The sequence below is a fragment of the Aegilops tauschii genome, chromosome 2 (assembly GCF_002575655.3).
Source record: "Aegilops tauschii subsp. strangulata cultivar AL8/78 chromosome 2, Aet v6.0, whole genome shotgun sequence".
NCBI lineage: Eukaryota > Viridiplantae > Streptophyta > Magnoliopsida > Poales > Poaceae > Aegilops > Aegilops tauschii.
In genome coordinates this window covers 508,976,721-508,990,532 of record NC_053036.3, presented here as the reverse complement: position 1 = coordinate 508,990,532, position 13,812 = coordinate 508,976,721, and the positions used below count along the sequence as shown (strand labels likewise).

At 46.6% G+C, this 13,812-nt stretch overlaps 1 protein-coding gene across 1 annotated transcript; it reads right to left on the bottom strand.

Annotated features, from left to right (window-relative positions):
• Positions 1-8,551: 8,551 nt before the first annotated feature.
• LOC109773806 (fasciclin-like arabinogalactan protein 10) lies at positions 8,552-10,240 on the bottom strand. The gene has a single exon (XM_020332523.3). It carries the CDS (start codon positions 10,148-10,150, stop codon positions 8,861-8,863), a length of 1,290 nt encoding a protein of 429 aa, XP_020188112.1. The 5' UTR covers positions 10,151-10,240; the 3' UTR covers positions 8,552-8,860.
• Positions 10,241-13,812: the final 3,572 nt, after the last annotated feature.

Here is a 13,812-nt window from a genome sequence, read left to right as displayed (position 1 = left end):
GAGGCACCAGCATCAGGTGCGTGTGCAGTAGCACATGTCGAGCACCGGAGGCGGCCAGGTCGCCAACATTACACCCTTTGCATGTACTCATGTTTATGCCGCCCCTGAGATTCTTTAGCGTCAGTAAGTTCAAAGGAGCGAACCGGTCGTCTACTAAATGTTATTATTGCCATTGTCAGCAGGGGTAGGGGCCGCGCGCCTCCTCTCCGAACCGGCAATGATTTTCCCCACAGTCGCGCACGCTCCATACAATGTTCGCCGGACCTAGCTCGTCGTCAATCCTTCCATACTGAATACAACTGATGGTTGATGAGTGTGCAGATAAGTAGATCATCGCACAGTCCACCAGTTTTCCCTCTGCTGAATCTTCTGTTCCATTTTGCCCTCTCTACGCATCACACCATTGCGCTATGCGTCCAAAATTAGTCAGGGGGCGTCGAGATGAACTGAGAGCAACTCCAACGCGTCGATCCATTTCGTCCACGCATGTTCGTTTAGGTCATCGCGGACAGAAAGTCGGCTCAACGCGCCGACTCAAATGGATGCGCGTCCGCTTTTCGTCTGCCGGGCGACCCATTCATGGCCCAAATCATCACCCGCCAGCCGATGGCACATAGGCCATTCTCTTCCACCCCTATCGACAGCAAGCCCTCACCCGCCCCACCCCGTCGTCGCCGCCGCCCAATTCCGGTGCCTCTGCCAGCAGTCCGCGCCCACACACCTCCCCCGGACGCCGCCACCTCCCACGTCGCCGCAACCACTACCTCGCCGCCGGGCCACCGCAGCTTCCCCCCACCCCCCCGACATCGCCGCGAGCACGAAGTCGGCCCCCCGCTCCCCCGGCCAGCTCCTTCATCTAACGCCGCCAGGCCAGCTACCTGGTCCAGGGGAGGCGGGTGTCTCATCGCCAGCTAGCTTCTTCGACGACGCCCGCAAGTTGATCGACAGTTTGCCCCAAGGTACAAATGGACTTCGCCGACGAGTTCTTTTTCCACAATTTCCACCGCGACTCTGATGATTCCGCATCCGACGATGAGGAGATGGTGGCTGCCATGTTGGTCGTCCATGACCACCTTAGTAGGCAGCAGCCGTTGTTTCGGGGCTCGATCCCGGGCACACTCCACCGTTGAATCACAACCAAGAGAGCGGACATTTTCTTCTTACTTTGAGACACCCAACCCGCTCTTCAAACATCACCAATTCCAGCGCCGTTTCTGTATGGCTAGGCATGTTTTCAACCATATTCAGGAGGGGTAGTCGGATACGACAAGTATTTCGAGTTCAAGGAGGATGCCCTTGGAAAGATTGGCTTCTCCTCTTATCAGAAATGCACTTCAGCTATCCGGATGCTTGCATACGAAGTGCCCAGTGATCTCATTGATGAGTACGTCCGTATGAGCGAGTCTACATGCCTAGACTCCATGTACAAGTTCTGCAAGGCTGTGATTGCAGTGTTTGGCCCTGAGTACCTGAGAGAGCCAAATACTGAAGATATAGCCCGCTTGTTGGTGATGAATGTCAGCAGGGACTTTCCGGAGATGCTTGGCAGCATAGACTGCATGCATTGGGAGTGGAAGAATTGCCCTTCTGCTTGATAAGGGCAGTATAGGGGCCATGTCAAGGCTTGCACTGTCATACTTGAGGCCGTGGCCTCACAATATCTCTGGATCTGGCACTCTTTTTTGGCATGGCCGGATCGCACAATGATATCAACGTGCTTCAACGCTCATCGTTGTTTGCAAGGCTTGCCGAAGGCAACTGCCCGCCGGTGAATGTTAACATCAACAGCCACAACTACAACAAAGGATAGTACCTAGCTAATGGTATCTAACCTCAGTGGACCACTATCATGAAGACAATCCCCAACCCTGTCGGAGAGGAGAGGAGGAGATTTTCCCAAGAGCAAGAGAGTGCTAGGAAGGATGTCGAGCATGCCTTTGGTGTTCTGCAATCTCGATGGGGCATCGTTCGGTATCCTGCTAGAATTTAGAGCACCGAGAAGTTGTGGGAGGTGATGACTGCTTGTGTGATCATGCGCAATATGATCGTAGAGGATGAGCGTCTGGAACGTATCTACGATCAACGGTTTTAGTTCCAGGATGACAATGTTATGCATGAGCATGGAGGAGCGGCAACGCTTGCACAGCTCATCCAATTTCATCATCAAATGCGTGATTGAGAAACTCACATTCAACTGCAAGATGATTTGTTTGAACATATGTGGGCTCATGTTGGCAACTAATAGATGTATCCTTTTTTAAATGTATTTAAGACAAATTAATTTTTATTCGGATTGTAAAGTATAATATATTAATTTCAGTTGTGGAACTATGCTATATTCGTTTGCTTGTGAAACTATGTAAAATGTGTGTATTTTGTTTGAAAAACGATGGCAAGCCAGCCGCGTGGGCGAATATGGGCCAGCGTGTTGGGCGCACTGCCGGCCCAAACTAAAAACAGGGCAGACGACGAGCGGGCGGCCGACTCAAACGGACAAAAAGCAGACAGAGCGCGCGTCTGTTTGGATCGGCGCGTTGGAGTTGCTCTGATCCCTTGTAGTCGTTTCTTACTTATCCTGGCAATATGAGTATTTAACCGAAAACTACCACAATTCGACCTGGCCTAATAGAAAACTACCACTTTAAGAAAAATTACCCCAAGCTACCACTTTTCTTCTATTTTTTTGGCTATAAACTACCACTTCAATTTAAGTACTGTTTTCAGCATTTTAAATGTGATTATGACAGACTGGGCCCACTCGTCAGGACTGAAAAAATTATCACAGTTGACTTTGACCATTAACATGTGGGGCCCACTTGTCAGTTATATAACCTTCCTCTGAATTCATTGGCTCTGGAGGCAGCCAATCTCATCTGCATGTTAGCTGGCCGACGTGTAGTATGTGCCAAAAAATATAAAAAAATTATTGACTCTTACTTTCCCGTCACGTAAGGCGGCTAGGACCAAGTCTTCCTTCCCTCGATCATCACCAGTGAGCACGTGGATTACTTTCCCTCTGCCTATCGTTCCCGCGGCCGGTGGTGGCGACAGGGAATCATGATGCCTCGGCTTCGACAAGTGGATAAGTTACAATCTTAGACCTCGCAAGAGCAGCGCTCAGGCAGATGGCAACCCTTCATTTGGACGGATTAGACGGAGCTCCGACGTAGATTATTGTCGTCTCCTTGAGGTGGCGAGGTCAGGGTTTATTGTCGTGCATATGGAACTGTGAGAATTGGTGTTGGGTTGTTCAGATCAATTCAAGGGTTTAACAACGATGATTGTGACTCTGGGATGCTACACCTTATGAGAAGGTGCATGAAGACTTCCTGTTTGTTATCAACAAAGGTCAGGATGGCTCTGTATAGGAGCGGCGACAGTGGCGCGTCGACGGCTTATTCTGACGGCGGTCGTGGTTATTCGATGGTCCAAAGAGCTTAATGTAATTTTTATTATGTTAAGGTGCTCTTTTTTTACAAAGATGTTTGGGTACTTTGTATTTCCGTTTAAAACACGGCGGTAGAAAAGGTGCGGAAATTGCAAGTCATGTCTTGTAAATTCCTACAATATGCTAAAACCTAGAAATTGTACAATATAGTACTTGTTTGAATTCTCGAGAGGATTTTTGCAGAAACTGTTTTGTTAGGAGAGAGATAAACACTCACGAAAAAAAGAAGAGAGAGATATAAGACACTTGTTGCATTGGACTTATCATAGAACGTGGAAACATGGGGTTTGAGTGATTGTTTAGAATGCTCGCACCACAGGAAGCATTCTGATTCTGGACCAAAATACCCACCCCATGCGGGATTCCTAGGAATTTTCAAACCAATCCTAAAATTTAATGGCGGCATAGAGACTTTTTTTATAGGATTTCATTCATGTGAAATTTCTTCTTTTTAAAAAGAACATAAGGTTATGTCGTCTACTTCTTCGTCAAACTTTACATATGTTCCTCTCTCCTCTCTCTCTCCCTACCTTGTTGATTTTTCTTGGGTTTTTTTTCACCTTTTGTTTAAAACCGCCTCGACTAGCCCACCTCTTATTTATTTGTCAATTTTTTTATTTTCTTTGATAATTAAATAAGTACTCTCTCTCTGTGTAAAGATATATAAGAGCGTTTACATCACTATTTAGTGATCTAAACATTCTTATATTTTTTTATGGAGGGAGTACTTACCAACAAGTGTTTACCTCCCTCAAAAAAGATAAAACAAGTATTTGCTATATAGAGTACTTTTTGACACAATCAAGTTAATATGGTCAGGTAAATCACTGCCTACGGGCAATTGTCTAGTTATGAAATTGTTTTGTTCGAAATGGGGCCTTAAAGTTTGTAATGATGAACAAAGTAAAGTGGGTCCAGGGGGATTCGAAGCAATATGTATTGTTCAATGGGCGTGCCAAAAAATAAAGGGCGTGCTATTCAGATAACAAGAGAAACTTTGTCCTTAGAAACTGCTTGACGGGAAATCAGCCTCGCAGGTTAAACCAGACATTGAACAATCAGTCAATTATGCAGGGATTGTGCAATCAGTTATTCACGAGACGTGCCAATGCAGACGGTCGATCAGTCAATTATGCAGGACGAATCTCGCTAATGCGACCCTGAACTTCTTATGTAGAAACTGGCTGTACTAGGAAGTTTGGGCGTCTCTTCTGGATGTCAGCTTAAGCAATATATTCAGAAGAAATAGAAAACAATTAATCATCTTTAAAAAAACAATTAATCATCTTTTTAGTACAGTGAGACAAAGAACGGTGGGTAAAATGTCCCATGTAAGCACCTGGACCTGAATGCCTTGGCCTTTTTCTTGAACCGGGGACCTCTTTACAACTGAGATTCTTTTGCCCATCATTTGGGGCTCCAGAACGCCGAGGCCATCATAGCTAGGCCGAGGCTCTCCATGTTCAAAGCGTTATCCCGACTCAAACGCCTCGTCTCCGTAGGGACGAGGAAGAACAGCGAAGTCATCATCGTCCAACGATTTGGTGCGCACGTCGAGCACGGCCCAGGCCTCCTGCCAATAGCAGTTAGCACAGCCTCCCCCTTGTAAGTGCTGCCGCGAATCTTCTAGCTCGAGTGCCGGGCAGGGTGTGTTGTGGGGTGTTGGCCTTCTGATGTGTTATGTGTTGTGGTGCTTTCGGCCTAGTCTTATCACGCGCTGTTTAGGTTTTTGCCTGCTTTTCCTTGATAAACTGAGCAACCCATTTCATTTCTTCTTTTTTAGCACTCGTCTTATGCGGTGCATTCCTCCTTAGGGTGTTACTTGTAATACCTCTTTCTGATCAAGGAATTTGACAGCTCTTCTGCCAACATTTAAAAAAAAATCTTCTAGCTCGAGTGAACTCCAAGGAAATGAATGGATCGTCTGCTAAAAAGGCCAAGGCGTATCGCCGGCGGGAGCCGCACGCCTCCTTTCCCAGCCGGTGATGATTCTCCCCGCTGTGCCGCACGCCCTAAAGTAAAAGCTGGTGCCTCGGCTCGTACCAGTACAATGAGTGCGTAAAAACATAAGTAGTTGTAGATCATGGCACAGTGCAACTACAGAGCGAAAGGTTGCACAAGTTGACGCGCCTCCAGTTTTGGCTGTGCTGCATCATACGTCCCGCCCATTTGTATGCCCCACGTCGCTGCGACATGCGTCGAAAATTCGTCACGAGGATACTAGGATCAACTGGTCTCTTGAAACATTTGTGTTATTTCTGTCAGTCAAGCAGGTCTTATCTCGTCCACATTTCTTTTGATAGATACAGTTGGCATGGATGCAAATACAGACCAAGAAAAGTACATACGAAATGAGCAAAAGTAACGTGGCGATCCATTAATTTCTCATGGGGTATTCCAAAGGCAACACATTGCTCAATGGACGTGCTGTTCAAACAGAAGAATAACCTTCCAAAAAAAACGGTTTGATGTGAAATCAGCCACCAAGATAAATTAGATGCAGGGCGCCTATTGTTTCTTAGACTGTTCGAACTTTCAGCCTGCCTTTGTCAAAGTCCTTCAGGGGCTCAGGGCACATACCCAAAGCAGTCAGCCATTTTGCAGGATGCCAGAGGGCACACAAACTACGATTAACCCTGAATGTTATTATTTTTTCCCTTCAGTGTTCTAAGTTCGAAATTGGTTGTACTATGAACTCCCAGTGTTTGCGATCGCAGTTGAAGGGGGGCGACGAAATGGGCCTGCACCATGTTTGGGCGTGTCTTGTGGATGTCAGTAAAGGGATATACAGAAGGAAAGAAGAGATCACTGAAACGATGAGGATTGTTCAGTGGCAGCACTGGCCGTTTATCCATCATCCTTTTTCTAGTTTTTTTTAGGGTTCATTCTTTTTCTAGTTAGCACAGATCAGTACGATGTCTCCTGCGTATAAGTGCACTATGCATGTTTTGCAGATAGTATTTTCAATCGTAGCAAAAAAAAGATAGTATTTTCAATGGGCTTTGTTTTAGGGGTGTATTTTGAATGGGCTTCTAAAGCACCTTGGCGACGCACACGGCCCAGGACAGAATGGCATCCATCCGATCCGAGTCCGTTTGTTGCGGAACATTTCCGGCCCAGCTTACAAGCAGCCCGTGCAGCACTCCATTCCCCTTCCCACATGGCCGACAACAACCGCTCAAAAAAAAACATGGCCGACAACAGGTGTTCTCTTTCCACTAATAATGCACCCGACAAATAAGAACAAACCCAGATGCAAGTAGTATTCCTTCGAGGATCTCAAGTCTTCTCATGGGGTCCTCCAGGCTTCATTCTCCGAATTTTCCACCGACGAAATCAAGATTGTACTGCATTATTATAAAACTGCCGTTCTAATTCTGTCCACACGAAGCAGGCACTGTACTCGCGCATGGAACAAAACCGTACTTTTTGTGGGGTGCATACGTACAACAACACCATTGACCTCCAGAAGCCTAATTATTAGCCGCGCGTAGATAGTTGCAGATAGTACGTAGTACGTCGAATTGTTTTTGCACCGAAGGCTTCAAGCTCTTCAATGTCCACTACAGACGAGAAGCAAACAGAGCCACCGCCCACCTGAACGGAAAGGTTCGGTGAGCCTGCGTGAGCCGAGCCCACCCCACCGACACACACGCAACAGTCACCTGGCATGAACGAAATCAAATCATAAAATGAACTGTCCGTGAAACTATTTCATGCGGCTGACTTTTTGTGTGACGCCCGACACGAAGGCGCCACACTACACTGTGCAACGCCTCACAGATAGGCGCTACACTGTCAGCGTCGCATCCGTGTGATCCGAAAATTACTAAGTCAGTGTGCAGCGCCTAGCTCCTAGGCGTTGCACTAGTGCAGCGCCTGAGAGCTAGGTGCCACGGGTCAGCCGCATGAAATAGTTTCACGAACAATTCATTCTGTGATTTGATTTCGTCTATAGATCAAATTTGTCAAATTTGACCGGTCACCTCGACCACTGTTCGTCTCCCAGGGTAGCGCAAGACCGGCCGTGGGCGGTGGACTGGTGGGTGTGCCACGTAGTAGGACCTACTGCTACACGGCCGCACCAACTTCGGTCCATGACCGTTGGTCTCGTCTCCCTCCGGGTTCCAACCCCACCGAACGAACACGAGAATCCAATGCCGCGCGTCAGCCTCTGGCGCGTGCGCGACGCCGAGAGGAGGGCAGAGCAGCAGCGAGACCCGGCGAGAATCCCTCGCAAGAGCCCAACTGCTTCTCCGGCCGCTCGGTGACCGGCGTTACGGTCCTGGGATTGAGCAGATTTGAGGCCGGGAACTTGGCAAAAAAGCAAGAAACGGCCATCGCAAACGGTGCACCACAGGCGCAGGCAGGCAGGCATGCACCCAAAAGTTTCCAGGAAACGAGACGAGACGCATTGCTGAAGAAAATGGCATCCAACGAACGACCATGGCCAAGAACCATTCGAGCTGCTACGAGCTCTTGCTTTACAGGGACCACGGCTCCAGCGGCTCTGCGGCGCAAACGGGCAAAAGGAAGGCATGGGCCAATGGTGTCGGGCTCGGCGAGGACGGGCAGAGTCACATGATAGGCGAGGCGACCCCCAACCAAGGCTGCTGCTGCAGTAGGTAAAAAGTAGCGACAGGCAGTAAATTTTGTCTAGGAAAAAATGTTTTGAAACCCATTGCGCCACCAAAATTCAAAACACGTCGAGCTGCGATTTTCTGGCTGAGAGATGCGTCCAGTCTGCATTTATGCGGAAATGCCATCTGCTTCGTGATCGTCCTGACTCCGTGCAGAAGATGACAAATTCGAAACGGTTGTGGGCTTAATGGGACACGATTTAGAAGGTTAGTACATCCTCTTAATGCGGTCACTGTCAGGCTATCACGCTCGTACGAGTACTTTCACTGATTTGCCACACACACGCACAAAAAAAGAGTACTTTCACTGATAAGTGCGCATCCAGTAGGCCAGCAGTACCACATTTTTAGCCATGTGGCACACATAACAATCGACGATGCAATGTAGGAGTACTACTGTTTAATGTGCAAAACGGTGATACTGTATAATCTACGTTCTGCAACGAACTAATGCACCAGTTAATTCGTACGATCAAATCACAAGTTACTTCATCGAGATTGCAAGATAACTGCATCAGGATATGGAATGGAGTTCTTGGTAGATGCAATGCATCAAGATAACTGGAACGAGCATCATAGCAAAATCAAACTCAATAGACTTGTAACTACGCAGCTAGTGAAACTACCAGGGAAGGTATCACAATCGCCCAAATGATCCAACCAGGAAGAAGTACAGCTCCGGATGAGCATTTCAATGGCCCACGAACTCGCAACCAAGATCACATCATGAGGAAAACAGAACGGGTGCTCGATGTCGAACACTTGGGGCTGATCAGAGGAGTGTCGCGCCGACCAGAGCGACAGAGGCCACCATGGCCGCAATGCCCATGCCCACCGCGGTCGCGCCGTTCTTGTTGTCGGCCTTGTCCGCCTCCTCGTCTCCGTCCGGCGACTCGGCGGGGGCCGTGTCAGGCGTATCAGCCGGCGGCGCGGGCGGGGAATGCGCTGGCGACTTGTGCTTCGGTTTCGTCTTGTCGGTCTTGGGCGAGGGCGCCGGCGCGGAGGAGGTTTCTGGTGCAGGGGCCGACGCAGGTGCATCGACCGACGCTCCGGGTGCCGGCGACGGCGCGCCGCCGAAGAGCTCCGGCGGCAGCAGCACGCTGTCCACCGTGTGCACGGTCACCGGGGTGTCGTCGAGCACCGTGGACGCGACGCGGGACTTGTCCATGCCGGTGTCCATGGACACGTCGTCGCCCTTGGCAACCACGGAGAGGTCGTACTTCCCCTTGCCGGTGGAGGCCAGGGTCGGGATGCCGCCCTTCATGGTCTTGAGCGACGCCTTGGGCGCGTACTGCGGCAAGGCGTGGTACTCCAGCAGCGCCACGAGGTCGGCGCTGGTGAGCTTGCCCAGATCCGGCAGGCCCTTGGCCTGGAACGCGTCGTCGGTGGGCGCGAACAGGGTGAGCCCCTTGTCCATGGCCGCCTGGTACGTCTTGACGACCCCGGACGACACGATGAGGCGCGCGAAGCGCTTGCAGCCGGCCTTCTCGAGGAGCGCGGTGAGGTTGGTGGAGGCGGCGGACGGGGAGGTGAAGAGGCCCGGGAAGGTGATGGGGTCGGAGACCTCGAGGACGGAGAGGTTGTACGGCTCCTCCTTGACGGACTTGGTGTAGGTGGCCTGGAACTTGGAGCCGGGCTCGGCGGAGGCGAAGCCGACCTTGCCGCCGCGGAGGTTGGTGATGTTGACGTGGCCCATGTCCCCGGAGGCGTCGCCGGTGGTCTGGTAGAGCGTGGTGGTGAGCTCGGAGCCGCCGTGGAGCGAGTGCAGCTTCTTGGGGTCGTAGTAGTCGAGGAGGGTGAGCAGGCGGAGCGCGTTCTTGACGTCGGCGAGGGAGAGGTTGGCGACGAGGGAGGACATGGCGCCGTTGGTGAGCACGAGGCAGGTCACCGTGCTGCGGCCGTTGATCTCGTCGCAGACCTTGGTCTGGGAAAGGTAGTTGTTGTAGAGCGAGTACTCGGAGTAGCCGTCGAGGATATCCGTGATGTTGTGGGCGCGGGCGGCGGCGAGGGCGGCGAGGGACACGGCCAGGAGGAGGAGGAGGCGGCGGGCGGCGGCGGCCATCGCGCTCCGGCGGTGGTGTTGGGGAAACGGGACGGGAGGGACGGGCAGTGGTGTGACGCGTGGGTGGGGGTTTTAGCTTTCGTGCGCGTGGGTTTTTGGCGTGTGGGTAGTTGAGGCCAGGCTGGGTTGGGTTGGGTTACATTGACCATGGTTAGGTTGGGTGTGGTGTGGGGCACTGATGTCTGAGCATGTGGCAGCGCCTTGAGAGCTGTCATGATCTTCTGCGGTGGGGGTGGCCGAAGAGACCTTTGCTTCTGCCTCAAGATTGGCCTCGTCTTTTAAAATCCATTCACCACTGTCGAAATAGAAAACAAACTATATGCACATTTTTCATTCATTTTAGCACGTGGATATGATTTCTGAAAGTGATGGTTTTCGAATTTTCTCGATAAAATTTGGACATTCTGAACGGTGAAGACAATGCATGAAAATCAAAGAAATAGGACCTCGTTTTTGTGGATTCCCCTGGACATCAGAAATGTGAAAGTTATACTGGTATAACATAGGCATTTGCTTGTTTATTTGTGGGATATACATTTGCTTGTTCTATTCAAAAACTTGCGAAGTATACATTGGTTTGCTAGGAGAAATGAGCGATAAAAAATGTCCGATAAACTTTTAATATGAAAAATGTTCCGCTTCATACAAAAATTGTAAGTGTTAATTTGTGTAGGACATGCTCAAGAGACTGCAAAAGGCTTTCCCAGATAATTTCTTTGGCCCCTAAAAAGGATAATTTCTTTGGAGCTTCAAATCTTAAAATTCCCTGGTGTTGAGCTTTTTTTTCTGTATTATATGTTTTTATTTGGACGTGCCTCCCATGTGTAAGCTGATATTTCCTGGGCCTTCGGCAGACGATCATGGTTTGGTATGCATCGATGGCTCCTGTGAGGCTACAGCGCTGCCAAAAGTGCTTCGCGGGACGCGCTCTCGTCCGGCCGAAAAGAACATTTCCTGCAAAAAGTAAAAAAAAACACGGAAAAGAAAAAGAAACGGAGCGTATATATATGCACTATTCTGTTTTTATACATTCATGATTGATGGCTAGTGCCTAGTGATCCAATATATCCATTTACATGCAAAAAAAAAAGTTCGCGGGAAACAATTACATGCAAGTTTGTAGTAGTGGGCAAGAGACATGTAAACGGGAAGACATCCAGTTGGAAAACCATGGGCTTCTGTAGTGTACTTTTTTTTTTGCGATGTCTGTACTGTACTGCCACACACTATCAGAACTAAAAAAGCATCCTACCACTTGTTTCTGTGAGCTAGTCCCAACCATCCGACTCATCGTTCGTGGGTTAAAAGGCAGACTCGAGTTGGCACGTACTACAGCTTAGAGATGAGACCTTGCAAGCTCACGCATGATGAGCGGCAGAGCAAAAGCCAGGAACCCTCCGAATGCGCCCATGATTGATATGCAGGCGTGCTCCAAGCTCGATCATCTGCCGGCTGGAAAACCCAGCTGGAGTGGGTGAGTTTTGGATGCCCTAGTTCTTCCTTTTTCTTCCGCAAGGGGTGGGGTGGACCGTCAAACGATCACCTGCATGGGCCGCGGTCCAGTCACGTCGGGATGACTTTTTTCCTTTTGTATACATTTCTTCTGTCTAGCAGGAAAATGTAGTAACCGAAAACTATGAGGTACGGGGTAATTTTTTAAAACACTGGATATTTTTAAAATACATGGAAATCTCGTTAAGACATATGAATATTTCTTATCACGTATAACAATATCTTTTATGCACATCAATATTTTAATTTTTACACGCAAAAACTAAAAAAATGTGTGAACATTCTCTTTAAAAACATGAAATTTGAAATACATGTGTACTTATTTTGAAATAAACTATTTTTAATTTGCATTTTACGAACATTATAAGTATTATTATCCACTTTGTGGGCCAGACCAAGCATCTCAGACCATTCAAGCAGATGTAAGCTTTTAGTGAATAATGGTGGGATTGTGACATGATCTCCGTGAGCGATGTTTCTCGCGGGTGCAACTATACCTCGCTTAGAGACAAACTATACCTCGCTTAATGTGAGATGGAGCCAACGCTCGCCTACAGTGCTGTAGAAAGTGGGCCGGCATAGAAAATCATGATATTTTCTTTTCAGTTTTCCTTTTTTCTATCTTCTTCTCTTTTGTTTTCCTTTTTTTTTCATATTTTAAGTGTTCATAACACATTTAAAAAATACTTATCATGTATTTAAAAAAATGGTATCACATGTATAGAAAAGATGCTTAACACATATTCAAAAGAGTTTTTAATACATTTTCAAAAATTATTCAGACACATATATTTGAAAATTATTATTCATGTATTTCAAAAACTGTAAATGAGCATAAAGGATGTTGCAGATGTATGCGAAAATTTAACAATGTGTATGAAAAAAGTAGACATGAAACACATACTTTAATACTATTTTAATCATGATTTAACAAATTTAAAAAATGTATTAAAATATTGTTGTATGAAAAAGTACAGCGTATATGGAAACAAGTAGACATAAAAATGTTAATCATGTATTTAAAAAATGCTAAAGAGATACATAAAATGTTTATATATAGACCACAAGGTACCATGTCTATTAAAAAGAAAATTCACATACAATATTTAAGAAAAAAATGTTAATTACGTATTTAGGAAATTTTCAACATATACAAAACATGTTTCAGATGTGTATGAAAAATATTAAACGTGTATAAGGAAATGTTAAACATCAAGTGTTACTAATGAATACATTATATGTAAATTGTGTGTGAAAAAAAGTTAAATGCATATACAGAAAATGTTGAACAAGTTTTTGAGAAAATGTTGATCATGTATATAAAATGTTGAACAAGTACTTGAAAAATGTAGAACAATAGTTTAAAAAAGGTTGAACAAGTATTTAAAAAACGTTTAACAAGTATTTGAAAAAATGTTGATCATGTGTAAAAAGTTGTTGAACAACTATTTGAAAAATGATGAACAAGTATTTTCAAAATGTTGAATAAGTATTTAAAAAAATATCGATCATGTATATAAAAAATGTTGAACTTGTATTTGAAAAATGTTGAACAAGTATTTAAAAAATGTTAAAGAAGTATTTTAAAAAAATATTGATCATGTATATAAGAATGTAGAATGAAAAACAAAAACAAATAAAATAAAAAAAACAATAAACAAATGCAAAAAAGAATGAAACAAAGGAGAAGAAAACTTTACATAAAAAGGAGAACATAAGAAACAAAAAAAGATAAAAAAAGGGAGAATTAAAAAAATTATCATCTTTCCGCTCAACTAAGACGCGCCTCCTGTATTACCACAGACGCAAGCGTGGCGCAATGGCTAGCGCGCCTCGCATTGGCCCGGGTGACCTCTGATCGAGTCCCTACGAGGTACGAGCCTTCCTTCCCTTCTTATTTCTCATATTTTATTACTAGCTCTGGGTCGGCCCGTTACCGTATCTCCTTTATGCGAGAGATTCCTTCCATCTCGCGTAAAGCGAGAAATGTCGGTGCGCCTCACCATGACGGTTACCTGAATGTGGTTTATCTCATGTGTCCGTGTTAACTTTTCTCGTTTTTTGTATACATTTCTTTTGTCTATCAGAAAATGTAATAACTGAAAACTATGAGGTACAAGATATTTTTTTAACACATGGATATTAAAAAA